Source organism: Lemur catta, chromosome 15 (assembly GCF_020740605.2).
Source record: "Lemur catta isolate mLemCat1 chromosome 15, mLemCat1.pri, whole genome shotgun sequence".
NCBI classification, from domain to species: Eukaryota; Metazoa; Chordata; class Mammalia; order Primates; family Lemuridae; genus Lemur; species Lemur catta.
The window spans coordinates 26,892,077-26,919,769 of record NC_059142.1 but is presented as its reverse complement, the minus strand read 5'-3'; the positions used below and the strand labels follow the sequence as shown (position 1 = coordinate 26,919,769).

The following is a 27,693-nucleotide window of genomic DNA, read 5'->3' as shown; positions in this document are numbered from 1 at the left end:
CTGATGTTAATTACAAATCCTTATAGCAAGTTTTATTTTTTTATTTTAATAGATTTTAAATTTTAGGTTGATCTTGCTTCTCTGTGTTTTGAAAGTGTTGGTCATTTTCTTTGGAGGAGCTTTTCCCTCTTAATTTGGAGGCTTATCAAATAAATATTCAGATAAATCAATCTGGAGTCAGTGATTACGTAAGATGTATTTTATATCTTTAAACTATATCTAGTATGTATTTGGCTCTGTCATAAATTCAAAATATTACTTTTGATGAATGGGCTTTGCTTTTAAGTTACATTTGAGTGATTACTATTTTGAGATCATATTGGATGTAAATTTCAGATAAATCTGTGCTTCTTTTAAATAGCCTGGATCTAAAAAATCAGCGAATGGATCAGATGATAAAGCCAGCTGCAAGGAATCAAAGACAGGAAATCTGGACCCGTTATCTTGCATAAGTAAGCTTCCCAAATCTGTGCTCCAGATAAATTCACAAACTTTTAATCTCAACAAAGCTCCCCACTCCCTTTGTTTTAAACGTAGATTCACCTCTTTTTTAGTCTTATGTTAAAACGTGTGTTTTATTAAATACAGGCACTGCAGATCTTCATAAGATGTATCCTACACCACCATCATTGGAACAACATATTATGGGATTTTCCCCAATGAATGTGAATAATAAAGAATATGGTAGTATGGATACAACACCTGGAGGAACTGTTCTAGAAGGAAATAGTTCTAGTATAGGAGCACAGTTCAAAATTGAGGTTGATGAGGGATTCTGTAGCCCAAAACCTTCTGAAATTAAAGTAAGTATTTTTTCTAGAAAAATAATTTGCTTCCTGTATTTTCTTATAGAATTAGTTTGTTGCTATATTCAAAAATCCTTTCATAGTGATTTTAGTTTTGTAGCTGACAAATCTGAGACTGAATTGTGGTAACACTATTAAGAATGCATTTAAGGGTACTGTGAACACTATTTGGGTGATAGGCATACTTATATCCCTAACTTAAGCATTACAAAAGCTACTATCTATGTAACAAAATCACTTGTACCCCATTAATACTTTGAACTTAAAAAAACGAAAAAAAAATATTTGCTCTGTTTGTCTTTTGTTTTCCTCATATGTAAGACACGAAGATGATGATAATATCTGCCTCATAACATTGTTATTGAAGATATTTAATTAAATGGTATAATTTATGTAAATTGCCTGGCACAGAATGTATGCTTAATAAATGTTAACTATTATTAACTGCAAATGAAAAGGTAGACCCAAAAAAGAAAAAAAAAAAAAAGAATGCATTTAAGAAGAGAATAGAATTATATTTCTCTTTCTTTCTGTTTTAAAGAAAGGAAAATAAGTCCAGAGTAAGTTTGGGGTTTTTCTTTGTTTTTTTCCCCTGGGAGATAAGATATTAAGCCCACGGTCTTTATATTGTAGGATTTTTCTTATGTCTATAAGTCTGAAAATTGTCAAGTTCTAGTGGGATGTTCCATGTTTGCACCTCTAAAAACTCTACCAAGCCAATGTCTGCCACCTATCAAATTGCCAGAAGAGTGTATTTACCGTCAGAGTTGGACTGTTGGAAAATTGGAATTGCTTCCTTCAGGGCCTGCAATGCCATTTATCAAAGATGGGTATGATTTATGTTATTATTATAGTATACAAATGCTTATATAGCTTTAATTTTTTTCGTAGAACTACCTGTATGCTGGAAAAAGAATCTTCGTTTTCGAAAATTCTAAAAGTTTTTCGGTGAATTAATTATAATGAAAATAGTTGGGTATGGGTAAACTGTTGGAAAACTTAAGACCTGTTATGCTTTATTTATCTTCAGAAGCAACTTTTCCTTTGCTCTGTAATTCTAAATTACTCTCATTTATACATTTGCCATATTTCCCACACTTTTTACATTATACTCTCTCTGAATTTGGAGTGTCTTATAATTGGTACCATCTTAAAATTACCATTTTCCCTTTTTACACAGGAACATCTCTAAAATAATTTTTTTTTACAATCAGTGGCATCTTAAAATCAAGGAAAATGAGTATTTCCAGTAGAAGAAATTTATAGATCATAACTATGTATGTCTAGATATGGTTAAGTGTATACAGATTTTATTTACAATTTTGGAACTAGTTGGTTGATCCTTAGCCCACAACAATCACTTAGAGTAGATACGTTAACTAGAAATAAGACATGATTGTACTTGTAGTTTCTGCACTCACTGTCCTGTCATAATTTTTAATGTTACTGAGAAACATTTGAGATATTTTTAATTCTGTTTCACATTACTAATATATTTCTTTGTTTATGTATTTGATTTTCTTTTATCCTGGTGACAATAGTGATGGAAGTAATATGGATCAAGAATATGGCCCTGCTTATACCCCTCAAACCCATACTTCTTTTGGGATGCCTCCCAGCAGCGCACCTCCTAGTAATGGCGGAGCAGGAATTCTTCCTTCTCCATCCACTCCTAGATTTCCAACTCCAAGGACTCCTCGGACTCCTCGTGGAGCTGGTGGACCTGCTAGTGCTCAAGGTTCTGTCAAATATGAAAATTCAGACTTATATTCACCAGCTTCTACGCCATCCACATGCAGACCCCTTAATTCTGTGGAACCTGCAACTGTCCCTTCCATCCCTGAAGCACACAGTCTTTATGTAAACCTCATCCTTTCAGAATCAGTTATGAATTTGTTTAAAGACTGTAACTTTGATAGTTGCTGTATCTGTGTCTGCAACATGAATATCAAGGGTGCCGATGTTGGAGTTTACATTCCAGATCCAACGCAGGAAGCACAGTATAGGTGTACCTGCGGCTTCAGTGCTGTCATGAACAGAAAATTTGGAAACAATTCAGGATTATTTCTTGAAGATGAACTAGATATCATAGGACGCAACACAGACTGTGGCAAAGAAGCAGAAAAACGTTTTGAAGCTCTCAGGGCTACCTCTGCTGAACATGTTAGTGGAGGACTAAAGGAATCTGAAAAATTGCCTGATGATTTGATATTATTGCTTCAAGATCAGTGCACTAATTTATTTTCACCCTTTGGAGCAGCAGACCAAGATCCTTTTCCCAAAAGTGGTGTAATTAGCAATTGGGTACGTGTTGAAGAGCGGGACTGTTGCAATGACTGCTACCTTGCATTAGAACATGGGCGTCAGTTCATGGATAACATGTCAGGAGGAAAAGTTGATGAAGCACTTGTGAAAAGTTCATGCTTACATCCCTGGTCCAAAAGAAATGGTAAGTATGCTAACAAATTTTTGTGTGTGTTTGTTTAGTTTCCCTTAGTTGTATGACTTTACTTTTCTTAGGAAAAAATATTAAAGGCAGTTTCTTATGTAGCTAATAGAGATGCTTAAACATGGACTTAAAAACTCTTTTAAGGATGATATTCTTAAAGGAAGAATTTTTTAACAGTTTAATTTTACCAATAAAAGTATGGTTATTATAAGTCTCTAATTATGTACTTATGTAGGAATGTAAAAGGCACTTTGCACATGTTAGTTATCAGAAATTGCTAGTTATCTGCTTTATTCATTCTTTTACTCATTAAATATTAATATTTATTGAGCACCTTGTATGTACTAAGCACTGTCCTAGGTTCATTGTTGAACAAATTAGACATATTCCCTGCTCTTTTTGAGCCTGTAATTTAGTGGAAAAGACAGACAGTAAACAAAAAAAATAATTATATGATAGATAGTGACGTGCTTTGAAGAAAGAAAAGCAGGGTAAAGGAGTGGAAAAAGATAAATGTATGCTATTTTAAATCTGTTGTCAGAGAAGATATTACTGAAGGGGAGCTTTTGGACAAACTCTTACGTAAAGTGGGAGAATGTGAGCTATGTGATTAAATGACGGAAGAATTGTTTCAAGCAATACACAGTACACAGACCCTGAGGGAGTGCTGTGCTTTATATAGCTTGAGAAACATTAAGTAGGCTAACGTTAATGGAATGCATTGGGTGATGGGGAAATTGGTAGGAGATGAAATCTAAAAAGGTGACTGAGCACCAAAATCATGTAGACCATGTAAGACCTTTGTAGATTTTACTAAGTGTGATGGGAAGCTATTGGATAGTTTTGAGCATGGAAGGAACATGATCCCTTTTCTGTTTAAGATCACCCTGTCTATTGTGTAGAAAATAGCCTGGGGTTTGGAGGTGGTAAAAGTGAGAATAGAAGTAGATAGATCAGTTAGAAGACAGTTGTAGTAATCCAGGGTGAAAGACGATGGTAGTAGCTTGGACAATATTGAAAGCAATGGAGATGTAAGTTGTAGAATCCAGATATATTTGGAAAATATAACCTACAAGTTTTGCTGATACATGTAACAAAAGATGAGGTATCAAGGATAACTTGAGCAACTGGATGAATACTGATACTAACTACAGAGGAAGGAAATACTGGGAGAGGAGGTCAAGTACATATGTGGAGATAATGAGTTTTAAATTCAGAAGAGTGATTGAGTCTGGAGATTAAAATCATTTCACGTGAGTTATCAGTATGAAAAGTTATGAAGTTTGATGAAATAACCTAGACAGTGACTGTAGAAAGAGCAGTCCAAGGATGAAGCTGACATTTAGACATGGAGAAGAAAAGGAGGATCCAGGAAAGGAACCTGAGATAGAGATAGGAGGAAAACCAAGAGAGTATGGTGTCCTAGAAACCAAGTATAGGAAGTATTTGGAGATGGAGAGAGTGATCATCTATCTATATCAAATACTGTGGTACATCAAGGTAAAAACTGAGACAGGACCATTGGATGTGACCACATGGAGATTGGTGGTGACCTTGACAAGCAGTTTCAATCAACTTGATGAGAGTGTGTTCAGGAGGGAATGGGATGAGAAGCAAATTTAGACAATTCTTTGGGGACTTTTGCTATAAATAGCAGAGAAACTGGATAATAGAGTTAAAAGAGAGTTTTTTTTAGGGTACATTGGGAGTGATCCTATAGAGGGGAATTTTTTAAAGTGACAATAATTATATATTTATTGGGTACAGTGTGACATTTTGAGATATATATATATACACACACACATTGTAGAAAGATTAAATCAAGCTAATTAGTTTATCCATCACCTCACGTTCTTATTTTTTGTGGTGAAAACGTTTAAAATCTATTCTTTTAGCAATTTTGAAATGCACAATACATTTTTATTAACTGTGGTCACTATACTGTGCAATAGATATCTAAAACTTATTCCTGCTAACTGAAACTTTGCGTCCTTTGACCAATATCTTCCCTTTTCCCATCCCCACCCCCACCCCCCATGGAGAGGAAATACTAATGCAGGCAGGAGAGAAGATAAAATTGTAGGAGCAAAGTCACTGAATAAGTGAGAGGTAATAGAATTCAGTGTACAAGTAGAAGGATAAGTAGATCCTTAAATAGGAACATGTCCATTGTAAGAAGAAGGAAAGGCATAGTTTATGGGTACAGATACAGGAAATGCTTTTCTTTGGACAAGAAGAGGAGAAGTGAAAATTTTCCTGTGATTGCTTTTAAAGCTAAGGATGAGGTGAGCTGTTGTTGGACAGTGGAAAAGTTAATTGATAGAATAGTGGTTTCTAGTTTCCCAAACTAGCAGCTTCAAACATCACCTGAGATCTTGCTAGAAATGCCAGTTTTTACATTCTACCCCAGACATTCTAGATCAAACTCTGGGGATGGGATTTGGTTCTGCCACTCCCTAGCAATATGATCTTGGACAAGTTAATTTAACATCTTGGTTTCTTGATCTGTAATAATGAAGTAAACTAGTATTTGACTTGTATATAGTTGTAAAGCTCTAATGAGTTAATCCGTATTAAGCATAGTGCTTAGCACATACTAAATAATGAATATAAGTGACTATTACTGAAATTATCAATTAGATATTTTTCCTTCAGGTATAGCCAACCTGTGTTTCATTGATTAACTTTTCTAACTTTTGGTAAAAGACTAATGTATACAGAAAGTTAGCCTCTTTCAATTGTGGTTATTGGTAAGAATCTATGTTTTTCTAATTGCTTGTCTGGGCTTATACCAAAAAAAAAAAAAACCTATGTTCTTAGGTGGTAGTATGTCCTATAATAACTTTTATTTGGTCCTTGTGTCATTTGCTAATTCAGTTATTTTTGGACACGTGCAAAACAATATGCTTGGTATTTTGGGAGCTATGAAGATATTCTACCTTTAAATTGCTTACCAGACTACTAGGAGAACTAAAACTATAATGCAGGGTTGAAAGACGTAAAAATCAACCCATCAACAGGATAATGGATAAGTAATTATGATAGTATAGATGGAATGCTAAATAAGCTCTGAAAATCAGTAGTTCTATATAACAAGTAGATGAATCTTAGTAATAATAATTTGAGGGGAGGAAGAGGAAACAAGTATCTTTTAAAATATTACCTTTAATAAAATTAGGAAGCAAGCAAAACTAAATGTATTGTTTACATGCACAATAAAGTTCAGAATATTGGTTAATTGTTGAAATTTTGTATGTGTCCAGAAATGACTAAGGTATAGACTAGGGAAGAACCCTTAATAAGATTGTTTTTGGTAATATTCTAGTTCTTAGGCAGTGAGATTACAGTTGTTCATTTTATTGTTATTGTTAATGGAAATTTGTGAAATTAAATAAGAGGGCAATGCATGGACCAATGATTAATTTTTTGTACATGACATAGTATCATGATTCATCCAATTCATTATTCTCAAGGACCCAATTAAAACAGGAAAAGATATAACTTTCTTAGTTGTGTTCAAAAGAAGGGCAAGATTATTTTAAGCCATATATAGTAGTTAAGAACATAGGCTGTAGAGTCAAACTGCTTGGGTTTGAAATGTGACTCTACCACTATATACTACCCATGAGCTCGGGCAAGTTATTTAATCTCTCTATGCCTCAATTTCTTAAAATATGGTCACTAATTTACCAGCTGTTGAGAGAATCAAATGAGTTAATACATACAAAACAGAGAGCAGTGTTTGGTGCATAGTAAGAACTCAAATGTTAGTAGTAGTAATGACAACAGCAACCGTAGCATTAGTGGCACTCTATTTACTATGATTTGTTTTTATTTATTTATTTATTTTTATTTTATCTTTTTAAAGACAGAGTATTACTATGTCACCCAGGCTGGAGTGCAGTGATGCAATCATAGCTCACTGCAGCTTCAAACTCTTGGGCTCAAGCCATTCCCTTACCTCAGCCTCCTAAGTAGCAGAGACTACAGGCATATGCCACCGTGCCTGGCTGATTTTTTAATTTTTTGTAGAGATGGGGGTCTCCCTGTGTTGCGCAGGCTGGAGTGCACAGCATAGCTGGTCTGATGATAGCTCACTGTAGCTTCGAACTCCTGGGCTCAAGTGATCCTTCCACCTCGGACTCTCAGAGTGCTCGGACTACAAGGCATGAGCCACTGTGCCCAGCCTATTATTTGTCTTTAAGAACCAACTTATTTGCCAAGAAAATACTGAGCTTTACCTGGTATACATTTTCTGTATAACAGTAAACACTGATTTAAAAAGTATTTACTAGGCTTGGTGGCTCACACCTGTAATCCTAACACTTTGGGAGCCCCGAGGCAGGAGGATCGCTTGAGGCCAGGAGTTCAAGACCAGCATGAGCAAGAGCAAGACCCTGTCTCTAAAACAAAATAGAAAAATTAACCGGGCATAGTGGTACATGCCTGTAGTCCCAGCTACTGGGGAGGCTGAGGCAGGAGGATTGCTTGAGCTCAGGTGAGGTTGCAGTGAGCTACGATGACACCACTGCACTCTAGCCCAGGCAACAGAGGGAGACCCTATCTCAAAACAAAACAAACCAGAAAGCTGTGTAGACATAAAAATGAATTTTATCTTAAGAACCTGTCCAAATAAAATAATTTAGAACAAAAAAAGAGAGAAATACCCTTGTATTACAATGAAAAAATTTCAATATAAAGACAAATAATGCTAGAAAACATAAATGTACAGTATTGGAATACTTTGATTAAATTATGGCCTCATCATGAACCGCTCCTACATTAAAGCCTTTGGCCTAATTGTTTCCTTTGCCTAGGATACTCTTCCTCCAGGTTACGTGGGTAACTCTGTCTCCTTTAAATATTGTCAGATGTCATCTTCCCAATGTATTAATAAAATTGCAAACCCCATTCCATGTTCTCCATCCTTCTTTTTTTGCTTTTTTCTATAGTGTTTCCTTATTGCCTTCTAACATACAATAGCATTTATTGATTAATTGTTGTTTCTTACCCCATTTAAATACACCCTTTGCAAGTTCTATGTAAGGGCAAAAGGTTTTGTCTATATTCCAAATATCTAGTACAGTACTTAGTATACAGTAGATGATCAAGATATTGAAATATTTGAATGAATTTAAAAGCTTACAGAGTATAGTTTGTATATGAATATTTTAATGGCAGTATTTTCGAGATAAAGCTTTGTTCTAATTATAAAAATACATACTTACTGAATAAAAATTAAGAATCTAAACAATACAGAAAAATAGAAGTAAAAATTGCCCATATTTCTACTCATCCCCACCATCACACCATGTATTGATCACTCTTTTTTTGAACATATCATGCAGTTCACTCATTTAAAATGTACCATTGATTGGTTTTAGTATTCACAGAGAGTTGTACAGCGATCGTTGCAATCAATTTCAGAACATTTTCATTACCCCAAAAATAAACGCCATGCCAATTAGCAGTCACTCCCTATTTCCCTCCAACCCTCCCTCTGTATTCAAGGCAACCACTAGTCTAGTTTCTGTCTCTATAGATTTGCCTCTTTTGGACATAAGTTGATCAATCAGGTAATTAATGACTGTTTTTATGGAGATAAGTTAGGGACTTTTTATTTACGTGTCTTCTTGATTATAAGTATCTGGAAGAACCATTTCTACAGCTTATTTTATATAGAACTCTACTCTGCACAAGCAGATGTTTAATCTTCTTGATGATGGAGATCTGAACTTCCCTAGATGTATTTCGTATTATCTTAAAATTTTGTGTTGGCAATAGCAATTCTTACTCACTCTTTTTTAAAATGCTTGTAGATGTGAGTATGCAGTGCTCACAGGATATACTTCGAATGCTCCTCTCTCTTCAGCCAGTTCTTCAGGATGCCATTCAGAAAAAAAGAACAGTAAGACCTTGGGGGGTTCAAGGTCCCCTCACTTGGCAACAATTTCATAAAATGGCTGGCCGAGGCTCTTATGGTGAGTAATTTATAGTGATGTGTAATGACTGATTTTATATCAGTCATCATATTTCTATGCCCAATTAAAATAAGCACATTAATCTTCTTTAAATATTTTTGTGGCATAAACTTAAGGCCACTGTGGTCCAATCTTAGTCTTTCCTTCAGCATTCAATTTACTGGGTTCTCCAACCTCACTTCAAAAGGAGCATTTTCACTTAGATCTGTTCTTACAAATCAGACTTCGCAGTAAGATTTTATGTGAAGAACGGGTCATACTGCTAAAATTTTTTTAAAGGCTAAAACCTACTTTTGTTGTAAATTATCATTTTATAAAATTGAATTAAAAATGGGGAGGGAGATAAGGGGGTAATACCAGTGATAAAAGGCCCCCAATTTAAAAAAAAAAATTAGGGGCCGGACACGGTGGCTCACGCCTGTAATCCTAGCACTCTGGGAGGCCGAGGTGGACGGATTGTATGAGCTCAGGAGTTCGAGATCAGCCTGAGCAAGAGCGAGACCCCATCTCTACTAAGAAAATAGAAAGAAATTAGCTGTACAACTAAAAATATATAGGAAAAAAATTAGCCGAGCATGGTGGCGCATGCCTTTAGTCCCAGCTACTTGGGAGGCTGAGGCAGGAGGATCACTTGAGCCCAGGAGTTTGAGGTTGCTGTGAGCTAGGCTGACACAATGGCACTCTAGCCCGGGCAACAGAGCAAGACTCTGTCTCAAAAACAAAAAAATTAGGACTAAGAAATTTGCTAGTTGCAACAATAGCAGCAAATGAAACTCTAAATAGGTATACAGTAGATTTATGGTCAGCTGTGATGGAAAAGAACATTTAGAATGTTTGAACTATTTGTTGAAGATTGTCTCTCAAAGACAGGGTATAATTGGAGCTTTTAAAATATGTTTGGGGCCGGGCATGGTGGCTAACACCTGTAGTCCTCTGGGAGGCTGAGATGGGAGGATTGCTTGAGCTCAGGAGTTGGAGACCAGTAGAGACCCCATCTCTACTAAAAATAGAAAAATTAGCCAGACATCATGACATGTGCCTGTAGTTACTCAGGAGGCTGAGGAAAGAGGATCACTTGAGCCCAAGAATTAGAGATTGCAGTGAGCTACAATGATGCCACTGCACTCTACCCAGGATAAAAGAGCAAGACCCCGTCATTCATTCATTCATTCATTTATTCATTCATAAATAAATACATAAATAAATATAATCTATTTGGAATAACAGTTCTTAACATTGAAATCTTTGACTTTTTTATGCATGGTTTCAGAATAGATTTGCCTATATTTTCCTTTTCTTCCTTTTTTTTAATGGCTAAATAATTTAAATCTCATACAAAACTGATTTTGTGAAAAATTCAGGTTAGTGATAATGTTTCGTAGTATAAATTTTTATATTCTTTTAAAAACATAGTAAATATTTTTTAATTTATGCACCTTACTGATTTTGGACATCATTTCTATCAGTACAGAGCTATCTTTTTTTTTTTTTAAACATTTTTATTCATCTTTCTTTTTTAGATACAGAGTCTTGCTCTGTTGCCCAGGCTGGAGGGCAGTGGCATACTTACAGCTAACTGTAACCTCAAATTCCTGGGCTTAAGCGATCCTCCCACCTCAGCTTCTCAACTATAGGCACACACTACTTACTGTGCCTGGCTAGTTTTTTAAAAAAAATTTTTGTAGAGATGGTCTTGCTATGTTGCCCAAGCTTCTTTCTTTTTTTAAGTGGCCATATATATTCCATTGTTCTTTACATATGAAAATGTATTTTACTGGTGTACTGTTTATGGACAGATTGTTTCTGTCATTATCATTACAAGTATTTTTCAGTAGTGCATACATCTCTGGCTTTAAAGCTTGTGTGTATATCTTTTAATTGGCTAAATTACTCTCTGTAATATCAGTTTATACTCCTACTAGTTAAATGCCTATTTCTCCAAACTCTTGCCTGTAAGGTGCTGAGTAGGTGGGTGAAAAATGGTTATTTCGGCTGGGCGCGGTGGCTCACGCCTGTAATCCTAGCACTCTGGGAGGCCGAGGCGGGTGGATCGCTCGAGGTCAGGAGTTCGAGACCAGCCTGAGCCAAGAGTGAGACCCCGTCTCTACTAAAAATAGAAAGAAATTATCTGGCCAACTAAAACTATATATATAGAAAAAATTAGCCAGACATGGTGGCGCATGTCTGTAGTTCCAGCTACTCGGGAGGCTGAGGCAGTAGGATCGCTTAAGCCCAGGAGTTTGAGGTTGCTGTGAGCTGGGCTGACGCCACGGCACTCACTCTAGCCTGGGAAACAGAGCAAGACTCTGTCTCAAAAAAAAAAAAAAAAGAAAGGAAGAAAAATGGTTATTTCATTGTAGTATGAGAGAATGAATGGTACAGACTGTGAGAATAGATTTCTTGGGTTCAAACACCTGCTCTATCACTTCTGTAATACTGGAGAAGTTGCTTAACTTCCTCATTCTTCTTTCTCATCTCTAAAATGAGGTTAATAATGTACTTGCCTTATATGGTTTTTGTGGGGATTAAATGAAGTAATAAATGCAAAGTACTTTGAACAATATCTAGCACATAGTAAACATTATAATTGTTTGCTATTAAATTGTTTTTTTCTTTTGAGATTGAGCATCTTTTTATGTATAAGAGGCCTTTTTGTTTTTGTAAACTTCGTTCATGTTCCTTACCCATTTTTCTATTAGGTTGTTGGTCATTTTCTTTTTTTAACACATTAACTGCCTTGTATGTTATATTTAACTCACTGGTTTTGAGCCCGGGGCCTCATGAAGCATATGTATCTCACGGCTCTTCACTTCGGAAGCCAAGAGAACTATTTTTCAAGTTGCAATATAACTCACACAGAGAAAACAATAAAAAATAACAAATTTTTCATTAAATTAGAAAAGATTGTTTTGTTTTTGAAGTTTTTATTCTGTTTTTGTAATAAAACACTGTGGCCCCAAGGAAAAAAACATTTTTTTAATGTGGCAGTCAATGTGTTAAAAAAGATATTGTGGTAAAGAATACTTAATATGAGATATATCCTCTTAACAAATTTTTAAGTTAATGGTACAGTATTGTTGACTTTTGTACAACATTGTACAGCAGATCTTCTTGGCTATTTTCTTGTGGATTTATAGGTACCATTTATATGATAAGGAAATTAACCTTTCATCTTATGCATTGCAAGTATCTTTTCCAGTTTGTTTTTAATCATTTGGCTTTGTTTATAGTGTGTTTACTCGTGGCAAAAAGTTAAATTTATATAGTCAGATTAATCTTTTTTTTTTTTTTTTTCCAAAGATACAAGGTCTTACCCTGACACCCTGGCTGGAGTGCAGTGGTGTGATCACAGCTCAAATGATCCTCCTCCCTTAGCCTTCTGAGTAGCTGGGACTACAGCTGTGTGTTGCTATGCCTGGCTAATTTTATTTTTTTGTAGAGACAGGGTCTTGCTGTATAGCCCAGGTTGGCCTCAAGCAGTCCTCCCATCTTGACCTCCCAAACTCCTGGGATTACAGGCATGAGCCATTGGCCCCTGGCCAGATTAATGAGCTTTTAAATGGATAGATTTTATGTTAATATTAGAAAGACTTTCCTCAGCCCGAATTTATTAAAAATAAAGTAAAACTTCCTCCAGCTGGGTACAATGACATGCACCTGACCTGTAGTCCCAGCTAATCCAGAGACTGAGTGGGGAGTATCAGTTGAGGCCAGGAGTTGAAGTCCAGCCTGAGCAACATCGCGAGACCCCATCTCTAAAAAAAAATTTTTTTAATCTTTTTTTTTTTACTTTTTACTTTTTTTTTTTTTTTTTTGAGACAGAGTCTCACTCTGTTGCCCTGGCTAGAGTGCCATGGCGTCAGCCTAGCTCAGAGCAACCTCAAACTCCAGGGCTCAAGTGATCCTTCTGCCTCAGCCTCCTGAGTAGCTGGGACTACAGGCATGCACCATCATGCCTGGCTAATTTTTTCTTTATATCTTTTTAGTTTTCCATATAATTTCTTTCTATTTTTAGTAGAGATGGGGAGGAGTCTCACTCTTGCTCAGGCTGGTCTCGAACTCCTGACCTCGAGCAATCCTCCCACCTCGGCCTCCCAGAGTGCTAAGATTACAGGCGTGATCCACCATGCCTGGCCAAAAAAATTTTTTTTAAATTATAAAACTCTTATATTTTTTATCATGCTTCTAAGGTTTTTTCTGTCCATATTTTTTCACAATTAAATTAAGGTAGTCAGATATGTTTTATAAAGCCTGTTTATGAATTCCCAGCTGTTGAAATATCTCAATCACTGGCTTTAAATATTTTTGTCTTTAATCAAATAATTTTACTAATAATGACTTCATTAACTTTTGACATTTAAATAAAAAGATCTGTTTCTTTTAAGTGTTTTCTTAAAATACATCTTTCTTATTTAGGAACTGATGAATCCCCAGAACCACTGCCAATCCCCACGTTTTTGTTGGGTTATGATTATGATTTTCTGGTGCTTTCTCCATTTGCTCTTCCTTATTGGGAGAGACTTATGCTGGAACCCTATGGATCTCAAAGAGATATAGCCTATGTTGTACTATGTCCAGAGAACGAAGCCTTGTTAAATGGAGCCAAAAGCTTTTTTAGAGATCTTACTGCAATATATGAGGTAGGTATTTTAAAAAGAAGTGGCATTTTAAAAACTACCTAATGATTTGTATGTTTATGTATAAATTATACTGGGCAGTTCAGTTGTTTGGGACAGAGTGATGATGATGTCAGACTAGATGTTTAGTTCTCATACTAACCAGTTACAGTCTTTGTGAGTTTGACCTGGTCTTTCTGTTAGATGTGTGTGCCTTGGGTCACAGTGGATATTGCCATACTGGGGGGATAAAACATTGAGGGCATGTCTGTCTCATTTTCTAAGAGGAAGGAGAAGCATTGTTAAATAGGGAAGAAGTTACATTATAAAAATTCTAGTCTTGATTCTCTGGGATCTCAGGTTATAACACTAGGCCTTACTTTGCTGACATGTGAAAATATACTATATATCTTTAAGATCCATTTCCTCTCTGAGATTCCTGACAGTTCTTTTAGTTTATAATTTTCATGTTGTAGTAATCACTAGGTGAAATGATTTCAAGTTATAAATGCTATGGGACATAAAGTCTTACTTCATTATACCTTCTTTTTCCCACAGATGCTTGGAAATTCAGTCTTTGAATTTTTCTTCTTTTTTTCATCTTTTTTTGGGGGTGGGGGCAGGGTCTTGCTCTAATGCCTGGGCTCAAGTGCGGTGAGTGCTCACTGCAACCTTGAACTCCTGGGCTCAAGCAATCCTCCCACCTTCTCCTTCCAAAGTGCTGGGATTACAGGTGTGAGCCACCACACCTGATCTACATTTTAATTTTTTTTACAATCTGAATTGTTAGTCTGGCTGGTTTAGCTCCCTTGTAAATTTTCCACATAATTACAAGGTATATGTAGTGTGTTTTTTATAAATAAACATTTCCGAAAGGGTGTTATTGGAACATTTGAAAATCCTCCCAGAAAAAAAGTTCCATAGGTTAAATAGTTTTGGAGAAATGTTGTGTATTGTATTACCATTTAGAAACTCACAGTGCATATTAGGTTATTAAAGGCTTTGAAATTCTTGCAGTAAAAAGTCTTCTAAATTTTCTTAATCTAATATAAATTTATTTGACACTGGGCTGCTTCTAACAAAAATCAGTGGCCCACAGAACTGGAGGGAGAGCTGGGAACTATATAGTGTATTTATATTCTAATTTTTATTTTGCTTTGACTTAGGAATATATGTATTTATAATGCGTAAATTGGGGTAGATGTGTACCTACAATTACTATATTTTTCTGCTCATTTAATTTTGCATTCTGTAAGCTTTCATTATTCAGACCAAATGGTTCCAATGTTATTGTTATTATCTAGATGTTTTTCATTAGAGATATTTTAATTTTGAAAGAAATTTAGTGAATTTCTAATTTAAAAGTGAAAAAGATCTGTGGCTCTTTTTCACCCTTGTATTTTTATCTCAAATGATTAATTACAAATTACAAATAATTAAGCTTATTTTAAGTAGCTTAAATGCTTTATTTTAGCATATGTACCTAAATGCTATAGTAAATTTACTAATTCTGGTTTCTGTGTGTATATTTGTAGTCTTGTCGATTAGGTCAACATAGACCTATTTCTCGACTCTTAACGGATGGGATCATGAGAGTTGGATCTACTGCATCAAAGAAACTGTCAGAAAAGTTGGTAGCGGAATGGTTTTCTCAGGCAGCTGATGGTAACAATGAAGCGTTTTCTAAACTCAAGCTTTATGCACAAGTCTGCAGATACGACCTAGGTATTGAATTTATGTTTATTATGTTAGCAAAGTGTGGCCTGGTCCACCAGCTGTTTTTGTAAATAAAATTTTATTGGAACACAGCCATCCTCATTTACTTACCTATTATCTCTAGCTGCTTTTGTGCTATAAAGTCAGAGCTGAGTAGTTGTGACTGAGGCCATGTGGCTGCAAAGCCAAAAATATTTACTATCTGACTCTTTAAAGAAAACGTTTGTTGATGCCTGGTGTAGGTATCCCATCAGGTAGGAGGAAATTGTGGGCTATAAACCATTTTCTGTTGCTTCTGTAGGGTCTGATGTTTTAACTTTTATTAGCATTAAGATTCTTGATTTGTTAATAGTTGAGAGACAAAATAATTTATAGTTAACCTCAATGTAATACCAAGAAATAATTCTTTGTTATAGCTAAGAAAATGACAGCTATTTAAGACTTCCATGTAACACTCTTGAATTAAATGTCAATGGATTTCCTTTAGACTTAATCCAAAGAGATGCAGAACCAAAAATATTGAATCTCATTACATATTCCTATAATTTGAATCCCATGATAACATTCTATCACTTTATATTTTAGTTAGCTCTCGATATAGTCAATATTTATTCGACTTTTGATTTAGGCAACCCCCCCTTTTTTTTTGAGACAGTCTCGGTCTGTCACCCTGGGTAAAGTGTAGTGGCGTCATCATAGCTCACTGCAACCTCAAATGCCTCAGATCAAGCGATACTCTTGCCTTAGCCTCCCATGTGGCTGGGACTACAGATGTATGCTATCACGCCTGGCCAATTTTTGTATTTTTAGTAGAGACAGGCTCTCACTTTTGCTCAGGCTGGTCTTGAACTTCTGAGCTCAAGTGATCCTCCTGCCTCGGTCTCCCAGAGTGCTAGGATTACGGGCATGAGCCACCTCGTCCTGCCTAGGCAGCCCTTGAATGGTGTGATGAAAATTTGCCCAAATACTATTTTTACATTTAATCAGTTGTGCCTAGGAAATAGAATTTTATTACAGTTTCATAGTAGTCATTTCTTTAATTTTGAATGAAAATTCTGGCTTTTTCAATTACATTTTAAATTTGTTTCTTCAGTTTCTAGGGGAAAATAGAAAGCTAGTATATGTTACATTGTTAGTAAGCAGTTGAGGGATGATAATTACCAGGAAAGCATCAACTAGATTATTTTATTTATATGGTAGAATAAAAAAGAACCAATCAGTGAAATAATTAAATATCCTACCTGTTTTTATTTTTCAGGTCCTTATCTTGCTTCCCAGCCATTGGACAGCTCTCTACTTTCCCAGCCAAATTTAGTTGCCCCTACGAGTCAGTCTTTCATTACTCCACCTCAGATGACAAATACTGGAAATGCTAATACTCCATCTGCCACCTTAGCACCTGCAGTGAGCAACACTATGACAGTGACTTCAGGTGTTGCCATATCTACTTCAGTTGCCACAGCTAATTCAACTTTGACCACAGCTTCAACTTCATCTTCATCTTCTTCCAACTTGAATAGTGGGGTGTCATCAAATAAACTACCTTCATTTCCACCCTTTGGCAGTATGAACAGTAATGCTGCAGGATCCATGTCCACACAAGCAAGTACAGTTCAGAATGGTCAGCTAGGAGGACAACAGTCATCAGCTCTACAGACAGCTGGGATTTCTGGAGAGTCTTCGCTTCCCACTCAGCCACATTCTGATGTGTCTGAAAGGTACCTTTAAAAATATTGATCTTTGCAGAAACGTAAAAACTATGATGCTTTTTCCCTAAATAAAATAGCCATTATGAATGAATATAAAGCATTTTTATCTTATTCTTGAAATTTTGGTTCTTATAATGTTGACTTTGTATAAAAGTATAATGAAGACTGTTCATAAAATCTTTATCATAGAATCCTAGAGTCTCAGGGTGGGAATTTAAGACCTTGAAGACCATTTAGTCCCAATATCCATATGATATTTGAGTCTGTTCTGTGACATAACTGTCAAGTAGTTGACCTATGCAAATTACTCCAGTGACTGAGAAGTCACTACTGAGCCAACATATTCAGAGGCTTTGGAGTCTTACCAAGGTTTGAATCTCAGCTCTGCCATTTACTAGCTTTGTGACTTTGGGATCATTCTAACTTTTTGAGCATGTTTCCTTATCTGTAAAATGGGAATAATATGATAATAATGTACATTAAGTGCTTTATACAGTGATTCCAAGTTATTTATGATGACAACAATGATGATGTCAGCTCTCATTCCTTTTATGATGAAGGTGTTAAATGAGCTTCCCTTTTGATTTATAGGTTAGGCTAGCCTGAGCTTAGTTATTACCTGTCAGCTACCCAGGATGCAGTTGTATCCAAAGTTATACCCATATATGTGGCTAAAAACAAACTATTACCCAGATTGTCCACTCTTCTTGAACATCAAAATATATTTGAACTTAAAAAAAAATCAGGTGGTCCAAAGGTAGTGAGTTATCTCACTTGATTGTTCACAGTTACATATTGACCTCCTTGTTCTACTACTTTCCCCCCTCTTCACTACTGCACTTGACTAGTCTAAAAAAATAAAAAATCAAATCATTCATCAAAGAATGAAGCTTATTCATCATTAAAATTATGAAGTATGAAATAAATGTGTATAGTCTAGAGTGTTCTATTAACTAGGTCTGGAAACTTCATTTCTTTCTAGTCTGGCTCTGCTTCTAGCCAGTTTTGTGATTTGGGGCAGCTGTTGGGATAGGTCTCAAACAAGAGAACTCTTTGTCTCAGTTTTATCCTTAAGCACTAAGCAATCTTTTTTGTTTCTGATACTCTATGATTTTAAGAATTTTGTTTTTTTAAGGCAAGATCTCTTAATGCAAGGGTCTTTGTACACTGTGAAATTATATGTACAATGTTTATGGTTTACTTTGGGAGAAGGAAATGTCCTGTATTTTCAGAGAGGCTGTCTGACACCTCCCACCAAAAATGGGGGAAAAGAGATTTCAAGAACCTGCTTTAATGCTACCCCAAGCAAATACAGTGCAACTTTTTTCTTATTTCTACCTCACATTTTAGCACGATGGATCGGGATAAAGTGGGAATCCCCACAGATGGTGATTCACATGCAATCACCTATCCACCTGCAATTGTTGTTTATATAATTGATCCTTTTACATATGAAAATAAAGATGAGAGCACTAACTCTTCTAATGTGTGGACTTTGGGGCTACTTCGATGCTTTCTAGAAATGGTCCAGACTCTTCCTCCTCATATCAAGAGTACTGTTTCTGTACAGGTAAGAGTGATAAATGTTATGAGTTAAATATATATATAACAGTTTGATGTGTCAGAAGTTTCAGATGATATTTTTCTGTATTCAAATTGGTTTTCTAAAAGCCAGGTTATATTATATTGATTTCACTTTAAGTGATATTCTAATAGAAATATTAAGAGAGCTTATTAAAGGTAAATGTTACAGTCATACCCCAGAAATAATGGGGAATAAAAATATTGCATTAAATACATTAAACATTTCTCCTGTGCTACTTTCATAAGCCAGCTTTTAAATTGATATGCCTGAATAGAAAAATATAGCATGGACCTAAATAAGACAGGTTGCAAATAAAAGTAGAAAGAAATTAACCATATTAAGTTGTTTGAAGATATTTTGAATTCTTTATTTTATAGACTATCACAGGACTAGTTAATGACAGTATAATTGCTGTTTAGAAAATTTTAAAGATTTTTAGATAGTCCTTTGGTTTCATGAGCCATTGTTAAAATTGACTATTAAAAAGTTATATAATAGATAAAAAAACATAGTTCTTTAAATTATTATTTAAATTAGGTTTTAATTTTTCCAATAAGGAGTTTTTAGAGTTTTAGACCCACAGTTGCTTTTATTCTGTGTTAGAAAGTTAACATTTGTAATATTTGCCTGTACTTCTTAGATTATTCCTTGTCAGTACTTGTTGCAACCTGTGAAGCATGAAGATAGGCAAATCTATACCCAGCATTTAAAATCCCTGGCTTTTTCGGCCTTTACCCAATGTCGGAGACCACTTCCAACATCAACCAACGTGAAAACATTGACTGGCTTTGGTCCAGGTTTAGCCATGGAAACTGCTCTTAGGAGTCCTGATGTAAGTATGTTTTTCATGAACAAAGTTATTGAATGACTGTACAGTTTATGATTTTATGCAAAACTAAGTGCAGTTCTTTGTTTAGCTCTCATTTTCCATAATTTTTCTAAGATTGTATAGTACCATAGTACCTTAATTTTTCTGTTTTACAGAGACCAGAGTGTATTCGACTTTATACACCTCCTTTTATTCTGGCTCCAGTGAAGGACAAACAGACAGAGCTAGGAGAAACGTTTGGAGAAGCTGGACAGAAATATAATGTTCTTTTTGTGGGCTACTGTTTATCACATGATCAAAGGTGGATTCTTGCATCTTGTACAGATCTATATGGAGAACTTTTAGAAACTTGTATCATTAACATCGATGTTCCAAATAGGTACTTATTTTCCTTAAATGTATTGTTATCTCATCTTTAAAAATTCATATATGCGTACACGTTATATTTAATTTTTAATGAATAGAAAACCATTTGGAAGGTTATATACATTAAAATATTAAGACGGGATTGTGGGTGTCTTCTGTAGTGAATAGTTACATTGTACAATTAAGATAATTAAAAATAATTTTGATTAATCTCTGTTACACGGGCAAAAAACATTAAGATCTCTAAGTCCTATGTCATAAAGGTTGAAGTAGTGATTTTAGCTGAGAATTCTGAAAATTTTTGAAACATGGAACTAGAAGGCCCTTCTACAATTAAAAAGCAATCTAGTAAAGCATCTATGGAACATTTAAACTTTTCTTCTGTGCCGTGTAAGATATAGCCCCTACTTAACTGAGTGAATTAACTTACTTTACTAAAACTGTTGACTGAAATTTTTACTATTTAAATGTTAAGGTAGCTTCTGAAAATGATGGTCTTCTTAGAATTCTCTTTGGCAGTATATATCATAGACAGTTATTTATGAACGATATAGTGGATATGTCATGACAGGTAAGCCTCATATTGAGTTATTTAATAATCTTTACTAATAACATGTGTCAAGGCTAGTGAACACTACTCAAAAGAACCTGAAAAGCAAATCTGTACAGTGTGATTCAGTTTTAAGATTTGGGTTCTGTCCTTTAGTTTCTTTATTATTATATAAAGGTTCTGTTACTTTAAGTTTAGAAATAGGTTATATGCAGAAATATTTAATGATTATTAGGTCTTAGTGGTGCTGGGGAAACTATATAGAAACATTAATTTTATATTATTGCTTGTAAAGATTTATTGACTATTTTATAAATCTTAGAATAGTGCTTCCTACTCTACTTCCTTGATATAGTTTTGATTTTTTATGATATTTATGCTGAGTGAGCTTTTGAAAGAGTATCCTTAGCTGTAAAGGATGAAAAAATAGTATTGTCATTTAACTATCTTGATAAAGTAGAAGTGAGTTAATTGGTTAAGAGGTACAATGTTTGAGTCAGAGAGACGTGGGTTCAAATCCCAGCCCTGCCCATGTGATCTAGGGAAAATTACATTAGCCAACTGAGCTATAGCTTACTTATCTGTAAAATCTGAAGGATAATTTTATTTACCTCATAGGATTGTTAGGATGAAATGAGTTATTACATGTAAATTGGTTGGGCACAATCCTTTGGTACATAGTAAGTACTCAATACCTGGTAGCTACTGTTCTCAGCCACAGAGCGCTCATGTTACATACTTGCCTAATATAGAACATGTATGCAGAAAACATACAACAGTGTTGTTTGGTCTGAGAAGTGTGGTGTATTGTTGGGCATTCTTCAACTTACAGTATAGAACAGGGATTGGCCTACTACAACGCATGGGCCAAATCTGGTCCCTGCTGTTTGTTAGGTATCCTCTATAGCTGCTTTCGTGCTGCAGCAGCAGAGTTGAATTATTATAACAGAATCTTGTTGGCCTACGAAGCTTAAAGTATTAGCTCTTAAAAAAAATGTTTGCTAGTGTACAGTGGTGTTTTCTAATGAATTGAGGTGGTTTATGGACACTTTAAAATTTTTTAAAGTATATATTGTAATGTGTATTGAAAAGACATAAACTTGCATACCAGACCTAGGATTTTATATATATTCTTGCTTAGGACTTGTGTGAAGGTGTGAAGCATTAAAGTTAAGGGATCAGTTTTTCACATTTTGAGCTCTTTTGAAATGTCATACAAATTTTAGAAATATTTATGACTATCTCTTTATTCCATACAATAGGGCTCGTCGGAAAAAAGGTTCTGCTAGAAGATTTGGTCTACAGAAACTTTGGGAGTGGTGCTTAGGACTTGTACAAATGAGTTCATTACCATGGAGAGTTGTAATTGGTCGTCTAGGAAGGATTGGTCATGGAGAATTGAAAGGTAAAAATTGTGCTTTTATTATTTAGCATTTATATTTCTGTTTTATTTTAATTCATATGCTGTTCAGGCCACATGTAGGTATAAACGCAAAGGTTATCAGTAAAACTTTCATTTTGTCTTGTTTTTAAAGGGAAACCACATATGTCTAGGCCACAAATGGCTTAATTCAAAATTTAAAAGGACATTTTACTATTTTTTAATTTTAATGTCAGTTTTAACTACCACTGTTCTTCTTTGTTGTCTTCCATTTTTTCCACTTTCAGTTTATTCAACTCATCCTCTGTTCAGCAGATACTAATTTGAATGTGGTGTACACTGAAGTTAGGGGGATAAAGGATGTTGAGTAGTGTCAGTAGTAAAATTTTGCCTTGATAATGACATCTGTTTGAGGAATATACTAATTTAAAAATCTAGCCAGGTATGGTGACTCACACCTGTAATCCTAGCACTCTGGGATGCTGAGGCGGGAAGATTGCTTGAGGTCAGGAGTTCAAGACCAGCCTGAACAAGAGCAAGACCCCATCTCTCCTAAAAGCAGAAAAACTTAGCCAGGCGTGGTGTGCGCACCTGTAGTCCCAGCTACTTGGGAGGCTGAGGTGGGAGGATTGCTTGAGCCCAGGAGTTTGAGGTTGCTGTGAGCTCGGCTGATGCCATGGCACTCTAGCCCAGGTGACAGAGCAAGACTCTGGTGGGGGGAAGTGTACTATATCTTTTATGTCTTAACTTTGGTTCTACAGGGTATTAACAATGCTGTTAGTCTGAATGGTTTTTTTTTGTTTGTTTTTATAACTATTGATATCCACAGATTGGAGCTGTTTGCTGAGTCGTCGAAATTTACAGTCTCTAAGTAAAAGGCTCAAAGACATGTGTAGAATGTGTGGTATATCTGCTGCAGACTCCCCCAGCATTTTGAGTGCTTGCTTGGTAGCAATGGAACCTCAAGGCTCTTTTGTTATTATGCCAGGTTAGCTATCTTTAGTTTATATCAGATTTAATTCTTCATGCACTTAAGTTTTTGAGTATTATATAAATTTTATTCTTCATTTGTTAAAAGAAAATGCCTTTCATTCTCTCTTCAGATTCTGTGTCAACTGGTTCTGTATTTGGAAGAAGCACTACTCTAAACATGCAGACATCTCAGTTAAATACCCCACAGGATACATCATGTACTCATATACTTGTGTTCCCTACTTCTGCTTCTGTGCAAGTAGCTTCAGCTACTTATACCACTGAAAATTTGGATTTAGCTTTTAATCCCAACAACGGTAGGTGAATTGTTCCTAAAAGGTTTTCAAGTATTGGCCATTTTGGTAGGCTGATTAATGGCCCCCAAAACATATTCATGTCCTATGCCTGAAACCTGTGAATGTTACCGTATATTACAAAAAGTGGACTTTACAGATGTGATTAAGTTAAGGATCTTGAGATGAAGAGATTATTTTGGATTGTGCTGATGGGCCCTAAATACAATAACATGTATCCTTTTAGGAGGGAGGCAGAGGGAGGTTTGAGTTTACAAGGAAGAAGAGAAGGCCATGTGATGGAATCAGAGGAAAGCAAGGTCAGAAGAAGATGCTATGCTGCTGACTTTGAAGATGGAGGAGGGGGCCATGAGCCAAGGAATACAGTTCTCCATGCTGGAAAGGACAAGGAAACAGATATTCCCTTAGATCCTTTAAGGTGTGGAGCCTTGCCAACACCTTAATGTCAGCCCGATGAAACTGACCTCAGACTTCTGGCCTCTAGAACTGTAAGAGAATAAATGTATGTTGTTTTAAGCCAACAGTTTATGGTGATTTGCTAAAGCAGCAACTGGAAACTATTACAACCATTCTTCTACTTTATTGGTAATAGAATTGGTTGCTATGAATTATCCCATAAATCTTTAATTATTTTTTATTTTATTTTGTTTTTATTTGAGATAGGATCTCGATCAACAGGCAGGAGCCACTGTGCCAGGCCAAATCTTTACTCATTTTAAAAGGTAATAGTTGACCATAAAACATTCATACAGATTTATGCTTTTCTTTTGAGATACCTGTATATAAACTCATTTTAAATCTCTTTATGTCTTGATTTGCAGCCAGGCTCAGTGGCTCAAGCTTTTAATCCCAGCACTGTGGGAGGCCGAGGTGGGAAGATTGCTTGAGGCCAGGAGTTTGAGACCAGCCTGGGCAACATAGCTTAGCAAGACTCTATCTCTACAAAAAAGAAAAAATTAACTGGACGTGGTGGTGCACACCTGTAGTCCCAGCTACATGGGAGGCTGAGGCAGAAGGATCCCTTGAGCCCAGGAGTTTGAGGCTGCATTGAGCTATGATTGCACCACCACACTTAAGCCTGGGTGACAGAGTGAGACCCTGTCTCCAAAAATAAAATAAATTAAATTAAAAAAAATCTTTGACTCGCCAAAATAATATAATTTATATAAACTGCCAGAGTAGGGATATAACTTCTGGGTGAACTTACAGATTTCTCTTTAGTAAAAGAAAAAATAAATGATGTTCTCTTGTTACTCTGAGCTACCTTAGAAAATATCACATCTCTAAAATTACAAGTCTGGATATTATTCTCTCTTCTTTTGGTGTGTTATGCAACTTGAGTATTTTATTTAATAAATAAAGGATAGGGTATTAATTGTGAATACAGTAATCCTCCCTTGTCTGTGATTTTGCTTTCCATGGTTTCAATTACCCATGATTCAGTATAATAAGATATTATGAGGCCGGGCGCGGTGGCTCATGCCTGTAATCCTAGTACTCTGGGAGGCCGAGGCGGGTGGATTGTTTGAGCTCAGGAGTTCGAGACCAGCCTGAGCAAGAGCGACACCCTGTCTCTACTAAAAATAGAAAGAAATTATCTGGCCAACTAAAAAATATATATAGAAAAAATTAGCCGGGCATGGTGGCGCGTGCCTGTAGTCCCAGCTACTCGGGAGGCTGAGGCAGTAAGATCGTTTAAGCCCAGGAGTTTGAGGTTGCTGTGAGCTAGGCTGACGCCATGGCACTCACTCTAGCCCGGGCAACAAAGTGAGACTCTGTCTCAAAAAAAAAAAAAAAAAAAAAAAAAAAAAGAGAGAAAGAGACCACATCCACATAACTTTTATTACAATACATTGTTATAATTGTTCTATTTTTTATTATTGTTTTTAATCTGTTACTCTGCCTAATTTATAAATTAAACTTTATTATAGGTATTTATGATTAGGAAAAAATACAGTATTTATGCAGTTTGGTACTATGCACAGTTTCAGGCATCTACGGGGTGGGGGAATCACCTGTAGATAAAGGGGAGACTACTATAGTCCCATTTTAAACAGATTTGCATTTCATTTATACCATGTTTGCTTTGTATGAGTTTTCTATTGCTGCTGTAACAAAGGATTACACATTTAGTGGCTTAAAACAACATACATTTATTATCTTACAGTTCTGAAAGTCAGAAGTCGAAAATCAGTCTCCCTGGGCTAAAGTCAAGGTGTTAACAGGTTGATTCCTTCTGAAGGCTGTAAGGGAAAATCTGTTTTTTTTGCCTTTGCCAGCTTTTAGAGGCCACCTGGATTCTTTGGCTCAGGCTGCTTCCTCCATCTTGAATGCCAACATTGTAGTATCGTCACATTTCCTTCATTGACTAACCCTACTGCCTCCCTCTTATTAGGACCCCTGTGATTACACTGGAACCATCTGGATAATCCAGAATAATCTCCCCATCTCAGGATCCTTAGCTTGATCATATCTGCAAAGTCCTTTATGGTAACATATTCATAGATTCCTGTGATTAGGATGTGGACATCTTTGCGGGGGGGCCATTATTTAGACTACCACATGCTTGTTTATGCATGATTATTTATATGGCCTTTAACACAATACTTGCACATGGTAGACACTCAGTAAATGTTGGTTAAATTAACCCATTTTGGTTAAAATTTATTCATTTATTTTAACCTGTTTTGGTAAATGACCATAGAGTATGGAAAATGGAATATTTAATTTCTTTTCTTTCTCCTGGTTTAGATGGAGCAGATGGAATGGTTATCTTTGATTTGTTAGACACAGGAGATGATCTTGACCCTGATATCATTAATATCCTTCCTGCATCTCCAACTGGGTCTCCTGTACATTCTCCAGGATCTCATTACCCCCATGGAGGTGATGCTGGCAAGGTAACCCTGTTATGAAAGTTCAGTTTTTCTAAAGTCATTCATTAACTTACTAATGGATTAATATATGAAACAGAACAACATTTTTTCCTTAGAAATTAGCAGGAATAATACATTTATGCACTTACTTATGCCTCACAGACATCAATATTTTGAAGTATATATTCTTAAGAGAGTCTATAAGGCTCTGCTTTCCCCAAATCCATATTTGCTAGACTACTTGGCATTAGTCTTCCCCTGGTCGTTTTTGTGTCACTTCTCAATAGCTTTTACTCAGGTAAAAGATTACAGTATCTTTCAGAATCATATGGCTCTAAGGGCTGTCATTCTCATCAGGGCTGTGACAAGGAACATAATAGAAATATTAATTTTCTCATAAGCACATATAAAACACTGACTACCCACTTCCCCTTTTTATTTTTAGCAGTTATGAAAGCAGGCTGTTTTGTCCTTCTATTTGAAATAAAAACTAATTGGGGCCAGGCATGGTGGCTCATGCCTGTAATCCTAGCACTTTGGGAGGCCAAGGCGGGAGGATTGCTTAAGGCCAGAAGTTCAAGACCAGCCTGAGCAAGAGCAAGACCCTGTCCCCACAAAAAATAGAAAAATTAGCCGGGCATTGTGGCGCGTGCCTGTAGTCCCAGCTTCTGGGGAGGCTGAGGCAGGAGAATTGCTTGAGACCAGAAGTTTGAGGTTGCAGTGAGCTGTGACGATGACATTACACTCGAGCCTGGGCAGCAGAGCAAGACCTTGTCTCAAAAACAGACAGTCAAACAAAACACAACTAATTGGGCTTCATTGAATAACACATTTTTATTTGAGTGAAGTTATATATAGTGATTATTTGATGAATATAGTATGTATATGTTTAGAATTTACCTTTTTAAAGTAAGGAAGAAAGAAACAAAGCCACATACAGTTAGCTGATCTTTGACAGAGTGTACAAGAACATACACTGGGGAAAGGACACTCTTTTCAACACATGGTCCTGTGAAAATTGGATTGCCATTTGCAGAAGAATGAAACTGGAACCACTATCTCCCACCATGTACAAAAATCAACTCAAGATGGGTTAAAGACTTGAATTAGGACCTGAAGCTATAAACAGACTAGAAGAAAAACCTAGGGAAAACTATTCTGGACATTGGTGTAGGCAACAAATTCATGACTAAGACCTCAAAAGCACAGGCAACAAAAATAGACAAATGGGACTTAATTAAACTGCAAAGCTTCTGTGCAGCACAAGAAATAATCAACAGGGTAAACAGACAACCTGTGCAATAGGAGAAAATATTTACAACCACAGGGGACTAACAGCCAGAATTTCCAAAGAACTCAGAATAGCTGGACGGATCCTAATTTTTATTTGGAGGTGCATTCTAAAGGGTCTTCTCTATTGGCTTTTCCTCCCCAAATTAATATCAGTTGGCCTTTCTGTGCTTTTGTGAAAGAGGAAACTAAACTGTCTCATTTGTAGATAAATGAGCTTTCAAAGAAGAATGGAACATAAATGCTTTAAAAA

The 27,693-nt window shown here is 35.9% G+C and overlaps 1 protein-coding gene across 2 annotated transcripts in view; it reads left to right on the top strand.

The window, feature by feature from the left end:
• The window catches only part of MED13 (mediator complex subunit 13), a 101,197-nt gene that overhangs the window by 59,846 nt on the left and 13,658 nt on the right, over nucleotides 1-27,693 (top strand). The window contains exons 13-27 of one of the 2 annotated variants that reach the window (XM_045525606.1): nucleotides 362-452; nucleotides 589-803; nucleotides 1,440-1,636; nucleotides 2,348-3,255; nucleotides 9,075-9,236; nucleotides 13,653-13,876; nucleotides 15,388-15,577; nucleotides 16,827-17,286; nucleotides 18,628-18,847; nucleotides 19,503-19,694; nucleotides 19,847-20,070; nucleotides 21,870-22,012; nucleotides 22,818-22,976; nucleotides 23,092-23,277; nucleotides 26,026-26,174. In XM_045525606.1, coding sequence (XP_045381562.1) covers nucleotides 362-452; nucleotides 589-803; nucleotides 1,440-1,636; nucleotides 2,348-3,255; nucleotides 9,075-9,236; nucleotides 13,653-13,876; nucleotides 15,388-15,577; nucleotides 16,827-17,286; nucleotides 18,628-18,847; nucleotides 19,503-19,694; nucleotides 19,847-20,070; nucleotides 21,870-22,012; nucleotides 22,818-22,976; nucleotides 23,092-23,277; nucleotides 26,026-26,174 — 3,720 coding nt within the window. The remainder of the gene's footprint in view (nucleotides 1-361; nucleotides 453-588; nucleotides 804-1,439; nucleotides 1,637-2,347; nucleotides 3,256-9,074; nucleotides 9,237-13,652; nucleotides 13,877-15,387; nucleotides 15,578-16,826; nucleotides 17,287-18,627; nucleotides 18,848-19,502; nucleotides 19,695-19,846; nucleotides 20,071-21,869; nucleotides 22,013-22,817; nucleotides 22,977-23,091; nucleotides 23,278-26,025; nucleotides 26,175-27,693) is intronic. The other variant, XM_045525607.1, reaches the window with a different exon arrangement.